The sequence below is a fragment of the Rutidosis leptorrhynchoides genome, chromosome 8 (assembly GCF_046630445.1).
Source record: "Rutidosis leptorrhynchoides isolate AG116_Rl617_1_P2 chromosome 8, CSIRO_AGI_Rlap_v1, whole genome shotgun sequence".
NCBI lineage: Eukaryota > Viridiplantae > Streptophyta > Magnoliopsida > Asterales > Asteraceae > Rutidosis > Rutidosis leptorrhynchoides.
In genome coordinates, this window is record NC_092340.1 from 238,913,820 (window position 1) to 238,936,427 (window position 22,608).

Sequence of the window (22,608 nt, forward strand, 5' to 3'; positions counted from 1 at the left end):
TGGTACCTATATCTGCTTGCGTTATTTAATCAACATGTGTTGTGCTGTTTTCATGTTGGTTGTTATATAATGTACTATTATTATTTGCATAATGGATTTTGACTTGAGTCAAAATGTTTGTATAGAACATCATGGCCAACGGGAGATCTATCCCCACCGCGGCACAAATTGAGGAAATGATTAACGAGCGAGTCGCTGCTGCACTAGCTGAAAGACAACCCCAAGTTCCACCACCACCGCCTGTCAATCCACCTGTCGTCCGAGATGGGTGTACTTACAAGGAATTTCAAAACTGCAAGCCACACTACTTCAGTGGCACTGAGGGACCCGTCGGTCTCACCAGATGGTTCGAAAAGTTGGAATCGGTATTCAGGGTTAGCAATTGTTCTGAGGCTAACAAAACGAAATTTGCATCTTGCACACTTTCTGATGGTGCGCTCACATGGTGGAATACCATGGCCCAAGCGCAAGGAATTGATGAGGCGTATGCTACGCCTTGGGAAGAATTTAAATGTGCTATGATCGAGGAATACTGTCCGAGAACCGAGATTCAAAAGATGGAAATCGAATTTATGCAATTGAAAACTGTAGGGAACGACCTTAACAGCTACAACCGTAGGTTTTTGGAATTGGCTCTTATGTGTCCAACCATGGTCACCCCCGAATTTAAGCGTTTGGAGAAATACTTCTCGGGACTTCCTAAGTCCATCAAGGGTAATGTTACCTCATCCAAGCCACCAAGTGTTCCCGAAGCAATGCGCATGGCGCATACTCTCTTGAATCAAATCATCCTTGACGAGCCGGAGAAGGCTAAGTTCGAAACTGTTAGTGGTGAAAAGAGGAAATGGGACAACAACCACAACAACAACAGGGGTAGGAACTATGATCAAAACCCGGCAAAACGACATGAAGGGTTCAGGCAAAACAACAACATACACAACAACAACACCAACCCCAACAACAACAACCGCACCAATCCGAACTACAAAGGAACCTTACCACACTGCAATAGGTGCTACAAGCACCACACTGGGTATTGCAATGTTATCTGTGAGAAGTGCCAACGATCTGGACATGTTGGCAAGGATTGCAAGGTTACCACTTTGAATGTGAAGCCAAACCACAACAACAATGGGCCTAAGAAGTGTTATGAATGTGGGAAGACGGGCCATTTCAGAAACGAGTGTCCTAACAAGCGTAAGGATGGCGGACCACCACGTGCTAGAGCCTTCAACGTTAATGCAAGGGACGCTCGCGACAACCCCGACTTGGTGACAGGTATATTCAAGATCAACAATCTTTTAGCTTCTGTCCTATTTGATACTGGTGCCGATAGGAGCTATGTGTGTAGACATTTTTGTGATAAGTTAGATTGGTCGTTAGTTCCTTTGAAGGAAAGTATGCTTGTCGAGGTCGCCAATGGAAAACTTGAAAAGGTCGACCATATTAGTCGTGGAGCTATTATCAACATAGCTGGTGCAGATTTCGAAATTGATTTGATACCTATCAAACTGGGAAGTTTTGACGCGATCGTCGGTATGGATTGGTTGAGCAAGATAAAGGCCGATGTTATCTGTGGAGATAAAGCACTTCGCATACCACAAGGAGATGGTGAACCACTGGTTATCTATGGAGAGAGATGTACCTCGAAGTTGAATCTCATTAGTTGCGTGAAAGCGTAAAAGATTATGAAGAAGGGACGCTTTGCTGTCCTAGCACATGTGAAAGCGGTAGAAACTGAGATGAAGAACGCGAACGACGTTCAAATTGTGAACGAATTTTCTGATGTCTTCCCAGAGGAATTGCCTGGATTACCGCCGCAGAGAGCAGTAGAGTTTCAGATTGACTTAGTGCCAGGAGCTGCACCTGTAGCTCGCGCACCTTATAGACTCGCACCTTCCGAGATGCAAGAATTACAGAGTCAACTACAAGAGCTATTAGATCGAGGGTTTATCCAACCAAGCTTCTCACCTTGGGGCGCACCTGTGTTGTTTGTAAAGAAGAAGGATGGATCCTTCCGTATGTGTATCGACTACCGTGAACTCAACAAATTGACTATCAAGAATCGATATCCTCTTCCACGAATTGATGATCTTTTTGATCAACTACAAGGATCGAGCGTTTATTCAAAGATCGATTTGCGATCCGGATATCACCAGCTGAGGGTGAAGGAAAGTGACGTGATGAAAACTGCATTCAGGACCCGTTATGGTCATTATGAGTTCCTCGTGATGCCATTCGGTTTGACAAATGCACCTGCCGTGTTCATGGATCTCATGAATCGTGTCTGCAAGCCTTACTTGGATAAGTTTGTTATCGTCTTCATAGATGATATCCTCATCTACTCTAAGAGCGAAGAAGAACATGAGCAACACCTTCGGCTAGTGCTTGAACTCTTAAGACAAGAGCAACTTTACGCCAAATTCTCCAAGTGCGAATTTTGGTTGAAGGAAGTACAGTTTTTGGGTCATGTTGTGAGCGACCAGGGTATCAAAGTTGATCCCGCCAAGATTGAAGCCATCAGCAAGTGGGAGACCCCCACTACTCCAACGCATATTCGCCAATTTCTAGGTCTCGCCGGTTATTATCGAAGGTTTATCGAAGGATTTTCTCTGATTGCGCGTCCTTTGACCGCACTAACTCACAAGGGCAAGAAGTTCATTTGGGAACCCACACACGAATCAGCATTCCAAATTTTGAAGAAGAAGTTAACCTCCGCACCTATCCTATCACTTCCTGAAGGCAGTGACGACTTTGTTGTTTATTGCGATGCATCGAAGAGTGGTTTTGGTTGTGTACTGATGCAACGATCAAAGGTTATTGCCTATGCCTCCCGCCAATTGAAGATTCACGAGCGGAACTACACTACACATGATCTTGAACTTGGAGCCGTTGTCTTTGCACTCAAATTGTGGAGACATTATTTGTATGGAACTAAGAGCACTATCTTCACCGATCACAAGAGTCTCCAGCACATCTTCGATCAGAAGCAATTGAATATGAGACAGCGTCGATGGATCGAGACGCTCAACGACTACGATTGTGAACTCCGTTATCACCCTGGCAAGGCCAATGTTGTAGCTGACGCTTTAAGCCGAAAGGAGAGGACGGCACCTCTCCGTGTTAGGGCTCTGAACATCACCATCCATTCGAACCTCAACAACCAGATCAGAGTAGCCCAAGTTGAGGCTCTCAAGGAGGAGAACATATCTCACGAGCATTTGAACATACTTGCCTCTCGATTCGAGGTTAGAGAGTCTGGACTCCGATGTTATGCCGGAAGAATTTGGGTACCTTACTATGGAGATCTACGAAGCCTGATACTTGATGAAGCACACAAATCAAGATATTCGATTCACCCCGGTGCAGGTAAGATGTACCACGACCTTAAAGAACAGTATTGGTGGCCGAATCTTAAGAAGGACGTTGCGACTTATGTTGGTAAGTGTTTGACTTGCTCGAAGGTTAAAGCCGAGCATCAGAGACCTTCTGGGTTACTTCAACAGCCGGAAATCCCACAATGGAAGTGGGAAAGGATCACAATGGATTTCATTACTAAGCTGCCGAAGACGGTGGGCGGATGCGATACTATTTGGGTTATTGTTGACCGCCTCACCAAATCTGCACACTTCCTAGCGATGAAGGAAACTGATACAATGGAAAGACTTGCTCAGCTGTACATCAAAGAGGTTGTATCTCGTCATGGTGTACCTTTATCAATCATCTCCGATCGCGATCCCCGTTTTGCTTCCAGATTTTGGCGTTCTTTGCAAGAAGCCATGGGAACTCGTCTTGACATGAGTACTGCTTATCATCCTCAGACTGACGGGCAAAGTGAACGAACGATTCAGACCTTGGAGGACATGCTGCGTGCATGTGTCATTGATTTTGGAAAGGCCTGGGAAAGGCATTTGCCACTCGCCGAATTCTCGTACAACAACAGTTATCACTCAAGCATTAATGCTGCACCTTTTGAAGCATTGTATGGTCGTAAGTGCCGATCTCCTATTTGTTGGGCCGAAGTAGGCGAAAAGCAAATCACCGGACCCGAGGTAGTTCACGAAACCACGGAGAAGATTGCTCAGATCCAAGCTAGACTTAAGACTGCCCGTGATCGCCAAAAGAGCTATGCCGATCTTAAACGGAAAGACTTTGAATTTAATGTTGGTGATCGTGTAATGTTGAAGGTTGCACCTTGGAAAGGTGTGATCCGTTTTGGAAAACGTGGAAAGTTGAACCCACGATACATTGGTCCTTTCGAGATCTTGGAACGTGTTGGACCAGTTGCATACCGTTTGGATCTACCAGCACAATTGAGCTCAGTTCATCCTACCTTCCATGTGTCAAACTTGAAGAAGTGTCTTGCTGCACCCGAACTCATCATACCATTGGAAGAACTTACTATTGATGACAAACTCCACTTTGTGGAGGAACCTGTTGAGATTATGGATCGTGAGATCAAAACTTTGAAACGCAACAAGATTCCGATTGTACGAGTACGATGGAATGCCAAACGAGGACCTGAGTTTACTTGGGAACGAGAGGATCAAATGATGCGGAAATATCCTCATCTTTTCCCGACTCCTCCGTCTACTTCAGCTTAAATTTCGGGACGAAATTTTCTTTAACAGGTGGGTAATGTAACGACCCTGGTTTTTCCAACGTTATTTATTAATAATTATTATTATTAATACGTGTGATTAATCGAATGTATGTTATTACATTTACATGTTGCTTTAATTGCCCGTACTTGAACTTTAAATGCCCGAAACGTCTTTGTGACACCCGGAACTTGCACAAATAATATTTTAAGATATTATTTACATTCATGATTAATTTTATTAATCATTTTAATTAACTAAGACTATTAGTTAATTACTTGGGCATTTAGTGGACTTACTTGTTACTTGCATACAACTTGGGCTTTATACATGTACATGGACTTATGAGAGCCCACCCTACTTATTAGTTGGACTTAATTAGCCCATTAAGACTTGCAAGTATCAAACTTAAGTGTAACTAGTTAGTTACATCCATTTAGAATCTTGTTAACACTTGATCCCCATGTAAACACCTCTTTTACCCAACTTTTGTCATCTTTACAAGCTAGTAACCAATGAACCAACCCATCCCCTCTTTTTTTCTGCTGAATGCCGAGATTTTGATGACCATTTAGTGGTGTTTGATTTCATTTTTCCTTCATTACTCTCACTTGTATGCTCTCTCAAAAACACACACACTTTACTTGCAAATTCCCTCAAACTTTCTTCTCTTTTTCTCTCATACTTGTAAGTGTTTGAAACAACTTCTTTTCTTCTTTTCTTTGTTGGTAAAAACTGATTTCATAAGCATTCATCATCATCAATCTTTGTTTGTTGTTTGATTCTTGTTACATGTTGTTGTTACTTACTTACTAACTTTCAAGAATCTAACTTCCTAGTTTTGATTCTTCATAATATCTTGTATTTATCAAGAACATCCAAGAACATAATCTATCTAGTTATGTTCTACATATTTTGTTTCAAAAGATTTAAAGTTTATAATCTTTATAATTGTTACTTGTGTTCTTGTTTGTTGTATGTTACTAGAATACCACCTTCATGGTTGGTTTAGGCTTATCATTCATTTTCTTTATTTCTTATTGTTAGTTGCTTACTACACATTTGAACAAGGACATGAAACCAACAAGAGCTTACACTTTGGTGCAAGTATCATGGATCCAACACTTGGTTGTGATCTTTCTTAGTGTTCATGAACTTGTTCATAAACTTACATGTAACCTTGGTTCATCAAACATTATACAACTCTTAAGTGAGTTGATCTACATGTCTTAGACTCACACTTGTGTTGCTAGTGTCAAAACTTAGTTAGAATTACTTTCATTGTTCATGTGTGTGTAGATCTAGGACTTGATGTAACTTTGGTTCATCAAATTCATGTCTTAGACTTGCACTAAGGTTATGATGGACAAATCTTGGTTAAAATGATGTATACACATCCATGAGTTGTACACTTGAAGCTATACGCATCAAGAATGAGAACCATGATGAGCATCCAACACCAAGATCACCGGAACCCTTGAAAACCCACTGCATTCTGTCCAAAAGTTTCTGACCTACTGCTTCTGGAACAGACCAGTAGACCTGGGCTGTTCTAACCTTGATTTTTAGATAGAACTTTTCGAGTAGATAACTTTTCATATAGGACTCGTCTTAATCCGAGTTACGGTTTAGGATTTATGGCCCTCCGATCGTTACCATGTCCTTTAACGTTGTGCAGAAATTTCTGACCTACTCGCACTTAGACCGTCGCCACGGTCAAACCAAGACGAGTTTGCTTCTGTAAATTTTTCCAAACTTAAGGGACTCATAGACGGAGCCATGACCACTGGTCTCACCTTAATTCAGTAAGGGTAGAGGCCGTGGTGACTGACCGAAGTCAGCCTTTGTTTTAAACGGCTTTCATAAACGAGTCTTACTTGTTACCTTTTGTTTAATGATGATTGATGATGACCCTTATGACCTTAATTACGTACTTGTAAACCTTTTAAGACGATTTACTGACCTAGTACTATTTGACTTAGGTTGAGGACTTCGGACCATTCACTTGCACACCTTTACCGGACCGACTTTACGACTACATTATCATTGTGAGTTATAGCATTCCCTTTTTACTTTAACTTATTTTGGGAACTGAGAATACATGCGGATTTTATGTTTTACATACTAGGCACGAGTACTTAAACTTATATATGTGTGGGTTATATAACGGCAGAAACATTCCCTTTAGCTCGGTAACGTTTAATCATTGGTTTTTGAACCGTGAACGCGAATCTTAGATATGGATCCATAGGGTTTGACATCCCCACTCGGGCTAGTAGCGCTAGCATTTAACGAGTGTTTAATACTTCGAGGTTATACGCACTTGCCAAGTGCACTTTAAGGGGGTACATTAAACGTTAAGTTAGTTACCGGGTGCCCACGGTTAAGCATATACTTTTACATACTTTTGAAACGCTCGTTGTAGCACTGAAATCTCGTGGCCTACTTACATTACTGTTATACTTAAACTATAGCTCACCAACCTTTGTGTTGACCTTTTTAAGCATGTATTTTCTCAGGTGCTTGAAGTCGCTTCCGCTATCTTACTAGTCGTGCTGTAGAACCCGCTGCCTAGAGTTGTTATCGCATGACTACTTATGTTGCATTCAAACTTTTTGCTTACGAATTTATGTTATGTAACGACCATTATGGTCACGTACACTTATTTAATGCTTCTACTTAGTGAAGCATACTTTGATTTGTAAAACAATTGACGTATGTTATGACGTCACTTTTATTAATGAATACAAACTCTGTTTTGAAAACGCATATAGTACTTAACCTTGTAATGATCCTGTTGTTGATGGTCCGTACATGATGATTTAGTACGGGGCGTCACATAATTTCTTCGTTACAAATCCGTTTTGAGTGATTTGAGTTGCCATAGTTTCATATCGAACTCAAAATTATTAATCTTAACAGAAAAAGTATAGTTATAGTCAAAAATATAGCTTAGGTGTCAAATAAGAGAAGATAGTCATATCCGTCGTAAGAACGACATCTTGATGACCCTTTTTGAAAAACATACTTCCACTTTGAATTTAACCATGGATTTTGGATATATTTCATATCCATATAAAATAAGATTTCTTACCAAAGGAAATATTTTAATTCAAAGTTTAAGATAGGTTTTTAAAATTAAACCCAAAACAGCCCCAATTCGACTAAGACGGCGTATATTCGATTTTAAGGTGTTCTTCGTGTTTACAAGTTTTATATCCTTATGTTAGCTTGACATACTGTCATAATACATGTGTTGAAGTGTTTTAAAAGTCAAGTTAGAAGGATTAAGTTTATTTGCAAACAAGTTTAGAAATAATCTAAACTATGTTCTTGTTGTTATTAGTTATAACTCAAAATAAGATAGCTATATGAATACGAATCGAATAAGATTGTGAATAAGTTTACTACCTCAAATCAAATGAGTAAAGTTGCTGGAGAAATAAGGAGAATATCTTGAGTTCAAAGATACCCTTGATGGCTTGGAATTCTTGAAGTGTTCTTGATCAAGCTTTGTTATGATGATTATAACTTGGATTATGAGACCAATACTTGCTGAATTGAATAGAGGTTTGAGAGGTTGTTTGAGTATGTGTTTAGAGGGTAAAATGATGTAGTTAATTGGAATGAAATGGATGGTTATTTATCCTACATGTTGGCATCAAAATGGGGACAACAACATGGCTCCATGGTTTGTAATTTTATGCATTTAGTCATACTAGTTTCCAAGCCATGATTCCCACAAGTCTACATCATGTTTATACATGTCTCACAACTGATTGTGGGCTGCTAAGATCAATGATTTGGTATGTAGATACCCATAGTAAATACGTATAGAAGCTGGGTATTATACAGGTATAAATACAGTATGAATACGAATATGATTCTTGATAAAATTGAATGAGAAAATGAGTATAGCTATATTTATTGAGTATAAATATATTGATATATATTATTAAGTCTTTCATAAGTGTATTAATACATATTAATACAATACATATACATACATTTTAATTTAGAAGTTATTACAACGTTAATCGTTATATATATGTATATAGTCTTGAAGTCTTTAAGTTAGTAATCTCATTTTATGTATATAACCAATTGTTGTTATATATAATGAGATACTTAAATATCATTTTAACAAATCATAAGTGTATATATATATATATATATATATATATATATATATATATATATATATATATATATATATATATATATATATATCCATATATATACATCATTATATAATTATTTCAAATTATGATGTTCGTGAATCGTCAGACAGACTGGGTGGTCAAACATTTGCATAAAATCCATTCCAAATATATATATCTTGACAAGTTTGATTGCTTAACATGTTGGAAACATTTAATTATGTAAATATTAATCTTCAATATATTAGCGGAAAAATCCGGGTCGTTACATTACACACCAGTTAAATTAAATTTCGTCCTGAAATTTAGAATAGTACCTAGTTAACGTGCGATATCGGAAAACAAATGTGGGTACTTCTGCTTCATTTGGTCTTCTCGTTCCCAAGTGAATTCAGGTCCTCTATGAGCATTCCACCGAACCTTAACGATTGGTATCTTACTTTCTTTGAGTCGTTTGACCTCACGATCCATAATTTCGACGGGTTCTTTGACGAAATTTAGTTTCTCGTCAATCTTAATTTCGTCTAAAGGGATAATGAGATCTTCGGTAGCTAGGCATTTCTTCAGGTTTGAAACATGAAAGGTGTTGTGAATCTTTTCTAATTGTGGAGGTAGTTCAAGTCGATAGGCCACCGGCCCAATGCGTTTTTCGATCTTGAATGGCCCAATGTATACTTGGGCTCAATTTTCCCTGCTTTCCAAAACGAATAACACCTTTCCAAGGTGATACCTTAAGCATAACCATATCACCCTCCTCAAACTCTAAAGGTTTCCTTCTAACATCAGCGTAGCTCTTTTGCCGACTCCGGGCTATTTTCAATTATTGCTGAATATGAATGACCTTGTCGGTAGTTTCCTGGATAATTTTCGGACCTGTAATATGTTTTTCCCCCACATCACTCCAACAAATCGGAGACCCGCACTTCCTACCATAAAGCGCCTCGAATGGTGCCGCCTCAATACTAGAATGATAGCTGTTGTTGTAGGAAAACTCAGCTAATGGTAGATGTCGATCCCAACTGCTTCTAAAATCAATAACACATGCTCGTAGCATGTCTTCAAGTGTCTGAATCGTCCTTTCACTCTGTCCATCAGTTTGTAGATGACAGGCAGTACTTAAATCTAGACGAGTTCCCAACGCTTCGTGTAATGCCTGCCAGAATCTAGAAGTAAATCTGCTATCACGATCAGAGATAATAGAGATTAGTATACCATGTCTAGAAATAAATTCTTTCAGATATAATCGTGCTAATTTCTCTATACCATCCTCTTCTTTTATTGGCAGAAAGTGTGCTGACTTAGTAAGACGATCGGCTATTACCCAAATCATATCATAACCACCTGCGGTTCTCGGTAACTTAGCAATGAAATCTATGGTAATGTTTTCCTATTTCCATTCTGGGATTTCAGGTTGTTGGAGTAGACCCGATGGTTTCTGATGCTCAGCTTTGACTTTAGAACAAGTCAAACACGCTCCTACATATATGGCTTTATCGGCCTTCATTCCTGGCCACCAAAAGTTTCTCTTGAGGTCTTGGTACATTTTCCCCGCTCTGGGATGTATTGAATATCCGGTGTTATGTGCTTCATCTAGTACCACTTTCCTCAAATCCCCATTCCTTGGCACCCAAATTCTTTCAGCTAAATACCTGGTTCTGTCTTCCCGAATATTAAGCTGTTTTTCTAATCCTTTGGGTATTTCCCTTCCAAAAATTCCTTCCTTCAAAACCTCCTGTTGTGCCTCTTTTATTCGAGTAGTAAGATTAGTATGAATAATCATGTTCATAGCTTTTACTCGAATAGGTTCTCTTTTCTTTCGACTCAAGGCATCGGTTACCACATTTGCTTTCCCTGGGTGGTAACGGATTTCACAATCATAATCATTTAGCTGCTCCACCCACCTACGCGGCCTCATATTTAGTTGCTTTTGATTTAAAATATGTTGGAGACTTTTGTGCTCAGTGTATATGATGGACTTGACCCTATATAGATAATGTCTCCATATCTTTAATGCAAAAACAACGGCGCCCAATTCCAGATCATGCGTGGTGTAGTTTTGTTCATGAATTTTGAGTTGTCGAGAAGCATATGCAATCACCTTCTTCCGTTGCATAAGAACATACCCAAAACCCATTCTTGATGCATCGCAGTGGATAACAAAATCTTCCATTCCGTCAGGTAACGATAAAATAGGTGCCGTAGTCAATTTCTTTTTCAACAATTGGAAGGCACCCTCTTGTTCGGAAGTCCATTCATACTTCTTCCCCTTATGTGTCAATGCGGTTAAAGGTTTGGCTACTCGAGAGAAATCTTGAATAAATCTCCTATAATAACCTGCTAAACCCAAAAATTGACGTATTTGCGTTGGAGTTTTCGGGGTCTCCCAATTTTTGATGGCTTCAATCTTGGCGGGATCAACTTTGATTCCATTACTACTGACTACGTGGCCAAGAAATTGTACTTCATTTAACCAAAAAGCACATTTAGAGAACTTAGCATAAAGTTGTTCTTTTCTTAACAGCTCTAACACAAGTCTCGAGTGTTGTTCGTGTTCTTGGTTATTCTTCGAATAGATAAGGATGTCATCAATAAAGGCAATAACAAACTTATCTAAATATCGACTACATACTCTGTGCATGAGGTCCATGAAAACTGCGGGTGCATTGGTTAAACCGAATGGCATAACCATGAATTTGTAGTGGCCATAACGAGTTCTAAAGGCTGTTTTCGGTATATCGGCTTCTTTAACCCTTAGTTGATGATAACCCGACCTTAAGTTGATTTTGGAGTATACGCTCAAACCTTGGAGTTGATCAAATAGATCGTCGATTCAGGGTAAAGGGTATCAGTTTTTTATGGTTACTTTGTTCAGCTCACGGTAATCGATACACATGCGAAAAGACCCATCTTTCTTTTTAACGAAAAAAATTAGAGCTCCCCATGGTGACGTACTCGGTCGGATAAAACCACGTTCTAATAATTCTTGTAGCTGACTTTGTAATTCTTTCATTTCGGTGGGGGTAAGTCTATATGGAGCACGAGCTATTGGTGCGGCTCCTGGTACAAGATCTATTTGGAATTCAACGGATCGGTGTGGAGGTAGTCTCGGTAATTCGTCCAGAAACACCTCAGGAAATTCTCTTGCAACGGGAACGTCATCGATTTTCTTTTCTTCTTTTTCAACCTTCTCGACGTGTGCTAGTACGGCATAGCAACCTTTTCTTATTAGTTTACGCGCCTTCAAACTACTAATAAGATTTAATTTGGCATTACCCTTTTCTCCGTACACCATTAAGGGTAACCCGTTTTCTCTCGAAATGCGAATCGCTTTCTCATGACAAACAACTTCAGCTTTCACCTTGGACATCCAGTCCATTCCAATAATTACGTCGAAGCTTCCTAATTCCACCGGTATTAAATCAATTGCAAACGTTTCGCTAACTAAACTAATTTTTTGATTTCGGCAAATTTTATCAACCTTAATTAGTTTACCGTTTGCTACTTTAACTATACACTTTTTATCCAAACGTGTTAACGGGCAATTTAATTTGGCACAAAATTCTCTACTCATATAACTTCTATCGGCACCCGAATCAAATAAAACATAAGCAGGTGTATTGTTGATAAGAAACGTACCCGTAACAAGCTCCGGGTCTTCCTGTGCTTTCTCCCCATTAATGTTGAAGGCTCTCCCACGGCCTTGCCTATTTCCATTCCTGCACTGGTTTATGGTACGGGTCAGTTTTCCACATCCATAGCAAACAACGCCGTTATTATTTGTTCCGGCATTATTTACTCCTTTGTTTCTATTTGGTCCGTAGACTTCACACTTTGCCGCAATATGGCCATTCCTATTACACTTGGTACATAATTCTCTACAAAACCATTCCGGATGAAACGTATCACACCTGGGGCATATAGTTCTTTGCCTTTTGTTGTCATCGTTGTTGTTGTTGTTGTTGTTGTTGTTGTTGTTGTTGTTGTTGTTGTTGTTGTTGTTGTTGTTAGGGTTATTGTTGTTGAGTCGTTTGTTATTGTTGTGATTGGGATTGTTGTTGTTGTTATTATTATTGGGATGGTTGTTGCAGTTATTGTTGCAGTTGTTGTTGCGATTATTATTGTTGGGGTGGTTGCGATTGTTGTTGTAGTTGTTGTTTTGATTGTTGTTGTTGTACTGGTGACCCTGATCACTGCTTTCCTCCCACTTTCTTTTTCCCTGTTTCATTATGGCCTCCTCGGCCGCTTCTTTCTTTATCCTTCCTGTAATTTGGCCTATCAATTTGTGGGCTATACGGCTCGCTTTCTGCATTGTTGCAGGGTCGTTAGCACCTACATGCTCTTGGATTCGTTCCGGCAACCCTTTTATGAATGCTTCAATTTTTTCTTCTTCGTCCTCAAATGCTCTAGGACACATTAAAGCCAGTTTATTGAAACGTCGCTCGTAGGTAGTGACATCTAACCCTTGGGTTATCAGTGTTTTAAGCTCTGCCTTGAGCTTGTTGATTTCGGTTCTGGGACGGTACTCTTCTGTCATCATGTGCTTGAAAGCAGACCATGGAAGTGCGTAGGCGGTATTCTGTCCTACGTAATCCATGTAGGTATTCCACCTTGTCAAAGCAGTACCCCTGAAAGTATGTGTGGCAAACTTAACTTTATCCTCTTCTGCACAGTTGCTGATTGCCAACACGGCTTCAACCTTCTCTGTCCACCGCTTTAGTCCAAAGGGTCCTTCAGTTTCTTCAAACTCATTGGGTTTGCAGGCCATAAAAGCTTTGTAGGAACATCCTACCCGATTGCCATTGTTTCCTCCACTGCTGGAACCCGATTGGTTATTGTTGTTCATTGCATTCACCACTGCAGCCATATTTGCAACGAAAGCTTGAAGTTCTTCTGTGTTTAATTATTGTTGTCTAGTAGCTGGAGGAGCCATTTCCTTCAAAAATAGCCGACTGAGTTAATCATATAGAATTTTAGAAGTAGCCAAAAAGTATTTTGTAGCTTAATATGAACTTATTATTATAAAAACCTTTTCTTCATATTAGCGTTTTATAACTATAATAATGTTCATACTTAGCAGCTAACACACAAATTAACTACTAAAATTCTAATAGGAAAAACTATGGTAAGTTATTACGTTACTACGTAATAATAAGTTGTAATAATAATAATAAACCTTCCATGCTTATTCTTATTATTATACAATCATAAGGAAAATTACATTGCGAATTTTCTTACAAACTTAAACACACAATATAATACATATTATTCAATGCAAGGAATACAGGATAGCTGCCGATGGTTCAAGAACGGCGAGATTTCTTAGGTGTTGACGTTGTTTCTTTCTCAGCCAAACGTTTGGATTTTTGTTTGGATAGTTCTTTTTCCAATTCCTCCCAATTGGTTCTTTCGGCTAATTGTTTGAGAGCAAAACCAACAGTCGTTATACGAGCGGTCATTTTATAAACTGGTCTCTTAGGTGGTTCAGGTGGATGATCACAAACATTTTGGGTCATAATAGGTTCATCGGATTTGGGATCGGTTATAATAACCAAAGATTTTCCCAAATCACGTTGTGGTTCGGTAATTTCCACAACTTCTTCAGGATCCTCTTCTTCGGGTTCCTCTTCGGGATCTTCTTCTGAATCCTCTTCTGAAACCTCTACTGGCAATTGTGAATCTTCCCAATTTTCCCAACAATTTTCCACTTTAATGGTAGCACCAAAAGTTAACTTTTCCGTTGGTTCATAAGTCGTATGCTTTGACTCAGCCTCCGAATTACTTGATAAGTAAATGAAATCTGAATCACTAGAGATGCTTATATGATCAGATGAAGTCATCTATCACATAATAGCAGCCACGTTAAGAGAATGATATATCTTATAATATTTATATGTTAATAATCTTATGTTTCCAACAATTATATTAAGCAATCATTTTTAAAATAATTACGGTCGAAGTCCAGACTCACTAATGCATCAAAAATTAGTTAGACACACTAATGAAAATTTTTCTGATTCTCTAAGACCAACGCTCGGATACCAACTGAAATGCGCCGTTCATATTAATTATAAACGTTTCATATTAATTGGTTTCTTTGCGATGTTTTGACCTCTATATGAGACGTTTTTCAAATCTTGCATTCATTTTTAAAAACAACCATAACCTTTATTATTGAATAAAGGTCTTAATGACATAATTTAGATTGTCTATCAAAGACAATCTCCTCAAATAAATAAGTTTTTGCACAACCCATTACAATATGATCAAATATATTACAATAAATACTCCGAATGCAAGTTTAAACAATATAAACAATTATGCCGACTCCAAATCTTGATCTTGGGTTGGCATACGACAGCGGAAGCATTTTTAATATTCACTTTAGAATAAACATGCTTAAAACGTCAACAAAAATGTTGGTGAGTCATAGGTTTAATTTCTATATAATAATCATAACATTTAATAAGCCACAAGATTTCATTTAATTAAATGCGCAGGATCATTACAACTGCAAAAATCATTCATACGATGAGTCGCCTGGTAACCGACCTTAACATAGAGCGCTTAAGATATCTGGCATCATACATTCCACTATTCAAATGTATGACAAGAACCCTTCGAAGTACTAAAGCATTTCCACTATTTGAAAATGGGGGTGGTTGGTGCCCGTAGATCTACCTTTAGGATTCGCGTCAATGAGTGTTTTTCACTAATTCTTAGGTTACCAAGCATAATAATAATAAGTACAGATATCTGGTATAACAATTCAATCGTAGAATGTAGTTCTATAAACTTGTGCTTATTTTGTAAAACATTTATAAATTTTGCATGTAGTCTCATCGCAAAATAATTTAAATAGTAAAAATGAGACTATAACTCACTTGTGATGATTTCCGAATAGATGGTGATAAGACTTGGGCTTTTGACAAATTCACGAACCTAATAATATTATTCTTGTGTCAAGATATATATATATATATATATATATATATATATATATATATATATATATATATATATATATATATATATATATATATATATATATATTAATATTCCATACTTATGATACTTGTGATAATTTTAATTGTCCATTGTTAGTAGTCCAACATTCGTAGTCCAATAGTCCAATAGTCCAACAGTATAAATATAAATGCGTATATTGTGTTAGAATTCACTAACACTATAATATATTGTCTTAATATAATAAGACACATAATATGTATATTGTCTGAAGCAATCCGCGACCCATTGTATACATGTCTCAGGCTCGATCACAACTCAAAGTATATAATATTTTGGAATCCACTTTGACCCACAGCTAACTCGAGATTACTGCCAATGGTGTCTAATAGTTCGTTCCAATAATATATATAGAAGAAGTCAAAATGATATGTCAAAACTTTGTATACGAGTCCACGGTGATCAAGTCATATATATATTATGGTGCCTTACGATCTTTATTAAGACTATAATATATTGCCGTAGAACTTAATCCCGACTATTATAAATTGTATTTCCATAAGTTCGGGAACAAGACATGTATAAATACATGTAGGATACAAGGTAAGTTAGCTAGGATAAGGTTAGCATCCATTTTTATAAATCATGTTCGTAGCTAAAAATTAAGAAAAATATCCAATTTTGTTTTACCCATAATTCCTTCGTTACAAATCCGTTTTGAGTGATTCGAGTTGCCATGGTTTTGTATCGAACTCAACATTATTAATCTTAACAGAAAAAGTATAGGTTTATAGTCGAAAATACAGCTTAGGTGTCAAATAAGAGAAGATAGTCATATCCGTCGTAAGAACGACATCTTGATGACCCTTTTTGAAAAACATACTTCCACTTTGAGTTTAACCATGGATTTTGGATATATTTCATATCCATATAAAATAAGATTTCTCACCAAAGGAAATCTTTTAATTCAAAGTTTAAGATAGGTTTTTAAAATTAAACCCAAAACAGCCCCCGTTCGACTAAGACGGCGTATATTCGATTTTAAGGTGTTCTTCGTGTTTACAAGTTTTATATCCTTATGTTAGATTGACATACTGTCATAATACATGTGTTGAAGTGTTTTAAAAGTCAAGTTAGCAGGATTAAGTTTATTTGCAAACTTGTTTAGAAATAATCTAAACTATGTTCTTGTTGTTATTAGTTATAACTCAAAATAAGATAGCTATATGAATACGAATCGAATAAGATTATGAATAAGGTTACTACCTCAAATCAAATGAGTAAAGTTGCTGGAGAAATAAGGAGAATATCTTGAGTTCAAAGATACCCTTGATGGCTTGGAATTTTGAAGTGTTCTTGATCAAGCTTTGTTATGATGATTATAACTTGGATTATGAGACCAATGCTTGCTGAATTGAATGGAGTTTTGTGAGAGTGTTTAAGTATGTGTTTAGAGGGTAAAATAATGTAGTTAATTGGAATGAAATAGTTGGTTATTTATCCTACATGATGGCATCAAAATGGGAACAACAACATGGCTCCATGGTTTGTAATTTTATGCATTTAGTCATACTAGTTTCCAAGCCATGGTTCCCACAAGTCTACATCATGTTTATACATGTCTCACAAATGATTGAGGGCTGATTAGATCAATGATTTGGTATGTAGATACCTATAGTAAATACGTATAGAAGCTGGGTATTATACGGGTATAAATACCGTATGAATACGAATAGGATTCTTGATAAAATTGAATGAGAAAATGAGTATAGCTATCTTTATTGAGTATAAATATATTGATATATATTATTAAGTCTTTCAAAAGTATATTAATACATATTAATACAATACATATACATACATTTTAATTTAGAAGTTATTACAACGTTAATCATTATATATATGTATATAGTCTTGAAGTCTTTAAGTTAGTAATCTCATTTTATGTATATAACCATTTGTTATTATATATAATGAGATACTTAAAAATCATTTTAACAAATCATAAGTATATATATATATATATTTATATCCATATATATACATCATTATATAATTATTTCAAATTATGATGTTCGTGAATCGTCAGACAGACTGGGTGGTCAGACATTTGCATAAAATCCATTCCAAATATATATATCTTGACAAGTTTGATTGCTTAACATGTTGGAAACATTTAATTATGTAAATATTAATCTTCAATATATTAGCGGAAAAATCCGGGTCGTTACAGGGTTCTACTGGTGAACGCGAATCCTATGGTAGATCTATCAGGCCTGACAGCCCCATTTTGTGCTAGTCGCGCTAGCAGTTACAGATGGAATGTATTAGTACTTCGTATTTTTAGAAGATACACATGTTCAGTGTATATTGTTATATTGGTTTTGTTAAGGGTAAGGAGTTGTTAAGTGAATTACCAGGTGGCTCACGGGTTAATGGAATAATATTTTTATATGTATTCGAGCATATAATTTTGTGGTCCAAAATGAGTCTTTATGTTTTCAAACATAAATTTTTTTATGGTTTAAATTAATTATTGTTTACAATATTAAACCTATAATTCACTCAACATTTGTGTTGACAGATTACTCGCATGTTTTATTCTCAGGTTCATGATTGATTGCTTCCGCTGTGCTTACAGAGTCTGCATATTTATGATGGCAGCTTTTGTTAAATATTAACTTGCATTCTATTTTGATACATTAAATTGTGGGTGTTTGTTGACTTTGTTTTGGTCAACTTTTGGTTAAGTATTTCTGTATGATTTTTCTAAACTTACATATTTTGGTAGGTTTCCTTTATAGGAAATCATTTTTAAATAAAGAATGTAAGGTTATTTATTAAATTCATTTAGAGTTATGATCAAGCTGGGGGACCAAGATAACGATAGTCGTCAAGTGTAATTTGATGGGTCGTTAGAGTTGGTATCAGAGCCTTGGTTGTAGGGAATTAGGCTGCATTGATGTCGTTACCCGAGTTAATAGGGTGCATTAGTGAGTCTAGTCTACAACCCGGCCTATAGCGTATTATTAAATGTGATTATTTGTATCGTATTGGTATGCATATTGTTTTCATATACATACATCTCCTTCTTATGTTCTGAATTCGAGAGGAACTCCCATTTCAATTTAAACGTATTCTATGACTCATGTGAGTTTATCTTTTATAAGAACATCTCGGTTAGTGAAACCGAGGGATGTCATTCTTGACTTCTGGAATTCTCGACATTTCTATGTTTCTATTATAGTTATGTATATAACGTTTGAGTTTTATTACTTGCGATGTCATTCTTGACTTCTAAATGCTCGACATTTCGATGTCAGCTATTATGTTTAGGTATATAACATTCTTGTTATATTACGTGCCTTTGTGCCTTTGTGCTTTGGTTTTCGAACCGGAAAACATCATTCTTGACTTTTAAAGATTCTTAATACTTCGAAGACATTTCTATGTCATCGTTACTCCTATTCATTACTTTTGATGTTTTTGTCTCTTGGTGCTATCCTTAACACACTGTTTAAAAAATCGTTTCAGAGAAAATTGTGAAGAAATTCGAGGTTGATCACATGTACTGACCTTATGTAGTGCTATTGGAATGGAACTATGAATTGGTGAAATATAATTGCGTCTGGCCAACGGAATTATATTACGGTAATTCATATAGAAATTCCAATATCGTGACATGAGGAATAGAAAGTGAGTCAAAGAAAACTTTTAAACTACTCATTCAGAAATTCCAATTTTATTACACGAGGAATGAAAATACACATTATCTTATTTGTAGATATACGAAGAACTCGTTTTAACCAAACTATCCATCTCGTGCTTATGAGTGAATTTACAGTCTCTCATATACCATAAAGGTTGTGAAGTGAGGAGATGTGGAATTTTACATTCATTCTTGTTAAAGGCATACCTCTTATTCCTTGATAATCATCATCAGTTGTTGAATCTGGGTTCACCCTATTACACTATGTTTAGTTAAATGTTAGTTTGATACTTACCACCATATCCTTGCCGGGAGGCACGGTACATATTGTTATGTGACTGGTAGTGATACCCCCGAAATTTCCTAAAGCGTGCATCTTGTTATCTATTATTACACTTTGACGTAGATTTTCATATGATTTCCATAACCATATTTGGAAATTCAATGAAGATAATCGACAATCACTTGTAGGGATTTTAGTTGAACCCTTAAGCGTCAAACTTATAAACACCTTACTATTTCATCCCTTATGTTAAGGTGGTAATTATCTCACAGACATAACCTTTTGAAGAATCGAACCTATTTACGGGTATTTTTTGATTAACATGACCAAGAAAATTTTCACGCTCGTGCGTTCATTAAGTAGCAGATTGCTCGGCATCATGCGAGTAATAATGTTGTACCCGACTAAAAATCGTTCACAATGAATTTAAAACCTCGGGTGAGATACATCCTCTGAAGTTCTCCCGTTTGCCTGCGGGCTGTGGCATGAACTAAATTCATCCTAATTACATCCTAAAACTACTATGACAATATTTTTCTCAGCTAGAGAGGTTCACATGGATCCTGATTTTGATGATAGTGTATTCCTTCTCACGATTTTATGATTTCGAAGTTTTTTAGCATTGGTACGGTAGAAGCCATATATCCGAGGAATTTGGTGTTACGACATATGATCCACCAACAACCATGGACGTTAAAAATTCTATAGAACCCAGTAAAGGGTAAACTGACAAAGTTGGGTGGATGAATTGAAGTTGTGCTTTAAATTTAACGAGAATGTCATTTGAAGATGACCTCATACCAATAAAGCTAAGGAGGTTTGATGTCGTGTTTGGTCAGGATTGGCTATCGAAGAATAAAGCTGGAATCGTTTGTGTTGGTAAACCCATTTGTACTCCTCAAGTAGAAGGAGAACCGTTAATGATCTTCGGAGATAAAATATACAAATAGTTGAATCTTATCTGGTGTTTGAGAGTTCATAAATATCTTCGCAAAGGCTGTCATGCTATTCTGGCCCATGTGGTAGAATCTGATAAGGAAGAGAAGAAAAGTGGTGTTTTTCATGTCGTTAGAGATTTTCCTGAGGTATTTCCCGAGGAATTACCTGAAATTCCGCCGCATCAGGCGGTAGAATTTCAAATTAATCTTGTACCCGACGCTGCTCCTGTAGCACGTGCTCCTTATAGACTCGCTCCTTTCGAAAATCAAATATTGTTAAGTCAACTCCGAGAGTTGTTAGACAAACGTTTTCTTCGTCCCAGTTCGTCCACTTAGGGAGCTCCTGTTTTGTTTGTTAAGAAGAAAGATGGTTAATTTTGGTGGTGTATTGATTATCGCGAGTTCAACAAGCTTACTGATAAAAATCGTTAACCTCTTCTGAGAATTGATGATCTGTTTAATCAACTTCAAGGTTCATCCGTTTATTCTAAGATTGATCTCCGATCCGGTTATCACAAACTGCGCGTCAAAGAAACTGACATTCTGAAAACCACTTTTCGTACCCGTATGGTCACTACGAATTTCTAGTTATGCTGTTCGGATTGACTAACGCACCTGCAGTGTTCATGGACCTCGTGAACCATGTGTGTAGGCCTTATCTGGACAAGTTTGTTATTGTTTTCATCGATGATATTATTATCTATTCCAAGAGTGATCAAGAGCATGAAGAGCATTTGAAGTTAGTGCTCGATTCGTTAAGAAAAGAAGAGCTATATGCTAAGTTATCAAAGTGTGCATTCTGGCTAAAAGGAGTTCAATTCCTTGGACATGTTGTTAGTAAAAAGGGAATTCAAGTTAATACTGCCAAGATTGAGGCGATTGAGAAGTGGGAAATTCCGAAGACTCCTACTCGGATTCGTCAGTTTCTAGATTTGGCAGGCTATTATAGAAGGTTCATTTAAGATTTCTCTCGAGTAGCGAAACCTCTGACTGCTTTAACACATAAGGGGAAGAAGTATGAGTGGAAGGATGAACAAGAGGCTGCTTTTCAATCTCTGAAGAAGAGATTAACTTCTACTCTGATATTATCACTACCTGAGGGTAATGACGATTTTTTTGTCTACTGTGATACTTCGCGTCAGGGCTTTGGTTGCGTTTTAATGCAACGAAAGAAAGTCATTGCTTACGGGTTACGTTAGTTGAAGATCCATGAACAGAATTATACAACCCATGATTTAGAATTGGGAGCTGTTGTGTTTGCTCTTAAGATTTGGAGACATTATCTATATGGGGTTAAAAGTACAGTGTACACTGATTACAAAAGTCTTCAACATATACTTGATCAAAAATAGTTAAATATGAGACAGCGAAGATGGATTGAGTTATTGAACGATTATGATTGTGAACTCCTTTATCATCTGGGAAGGGCCGATGTTGTGGCCGATGCGTTAAGTCGAAAAGAGAGAGTTGAACCTCGTAGGTTTCGAGCATTGAATATGAATATTCGAACAAACCTCGCAAGGCAGATTCTTGTGACACAACAAGAAGCCTTGAAGGAGGAGAATTTTGTGAACGAGAAGGTCAAAGGCTTAAGTGAACAGTTTGAACCGATGGTACTCGGTATTTTGCGGGACGTCTTTGGATTCCGAAATTTGGTGATTTGCGACAACTTATTTTAGATGAAGGTCATAAGTCTAGATACTCTATTCACCCTGGTTTAGGAAAGATGTATCATGATCTTATAAAGTTATATTGGTGGCCTAATTTGAAGGATGATGTGGCTACTTATGTGGCTAAGTGTTTGACTTGCGCTAAAGTTGAACATCAGAAACCGTCCAGACTTTTAGTGCAACCTGAAATTCCTGAGTGGAAGTGGGAAGGCATTACGATGGATTTTATTACGAAGTTACCTAGATTTGTGGGTGGTTATGATACTATTTGGGTTATTGTTGAC

At 37.2% G+C, this 22,608-nt stretch overlaps 1 protein-coding gene across 1 annotated transcript; it reads left to right on the forward strand.

Annotated features, from left to right (window-relative positions):
• The first annotated feature begins 20,492 nt into the window (after positions 1 to 20,492).
• On the forward strand, positions 20,493 to 20,990 carry LOC139864047 (uncharacterized). Its single transcript, XM_071852632.1, has 2 exons — positions 20,493 to 20,595; positions 20,713 to 20,990. The coding sequence occupies exons 1-2, from the start codon at positions 20,493 to 20,495 to the stop codon at positions 20,988 to 20,990; spliced, it is 381 nt and encodes a 126-aa protein (XP_071708733.1).
• The last annotated feature ends 1,618 nt before the right edge of the window (positions 20,991 to 22,608 follow it).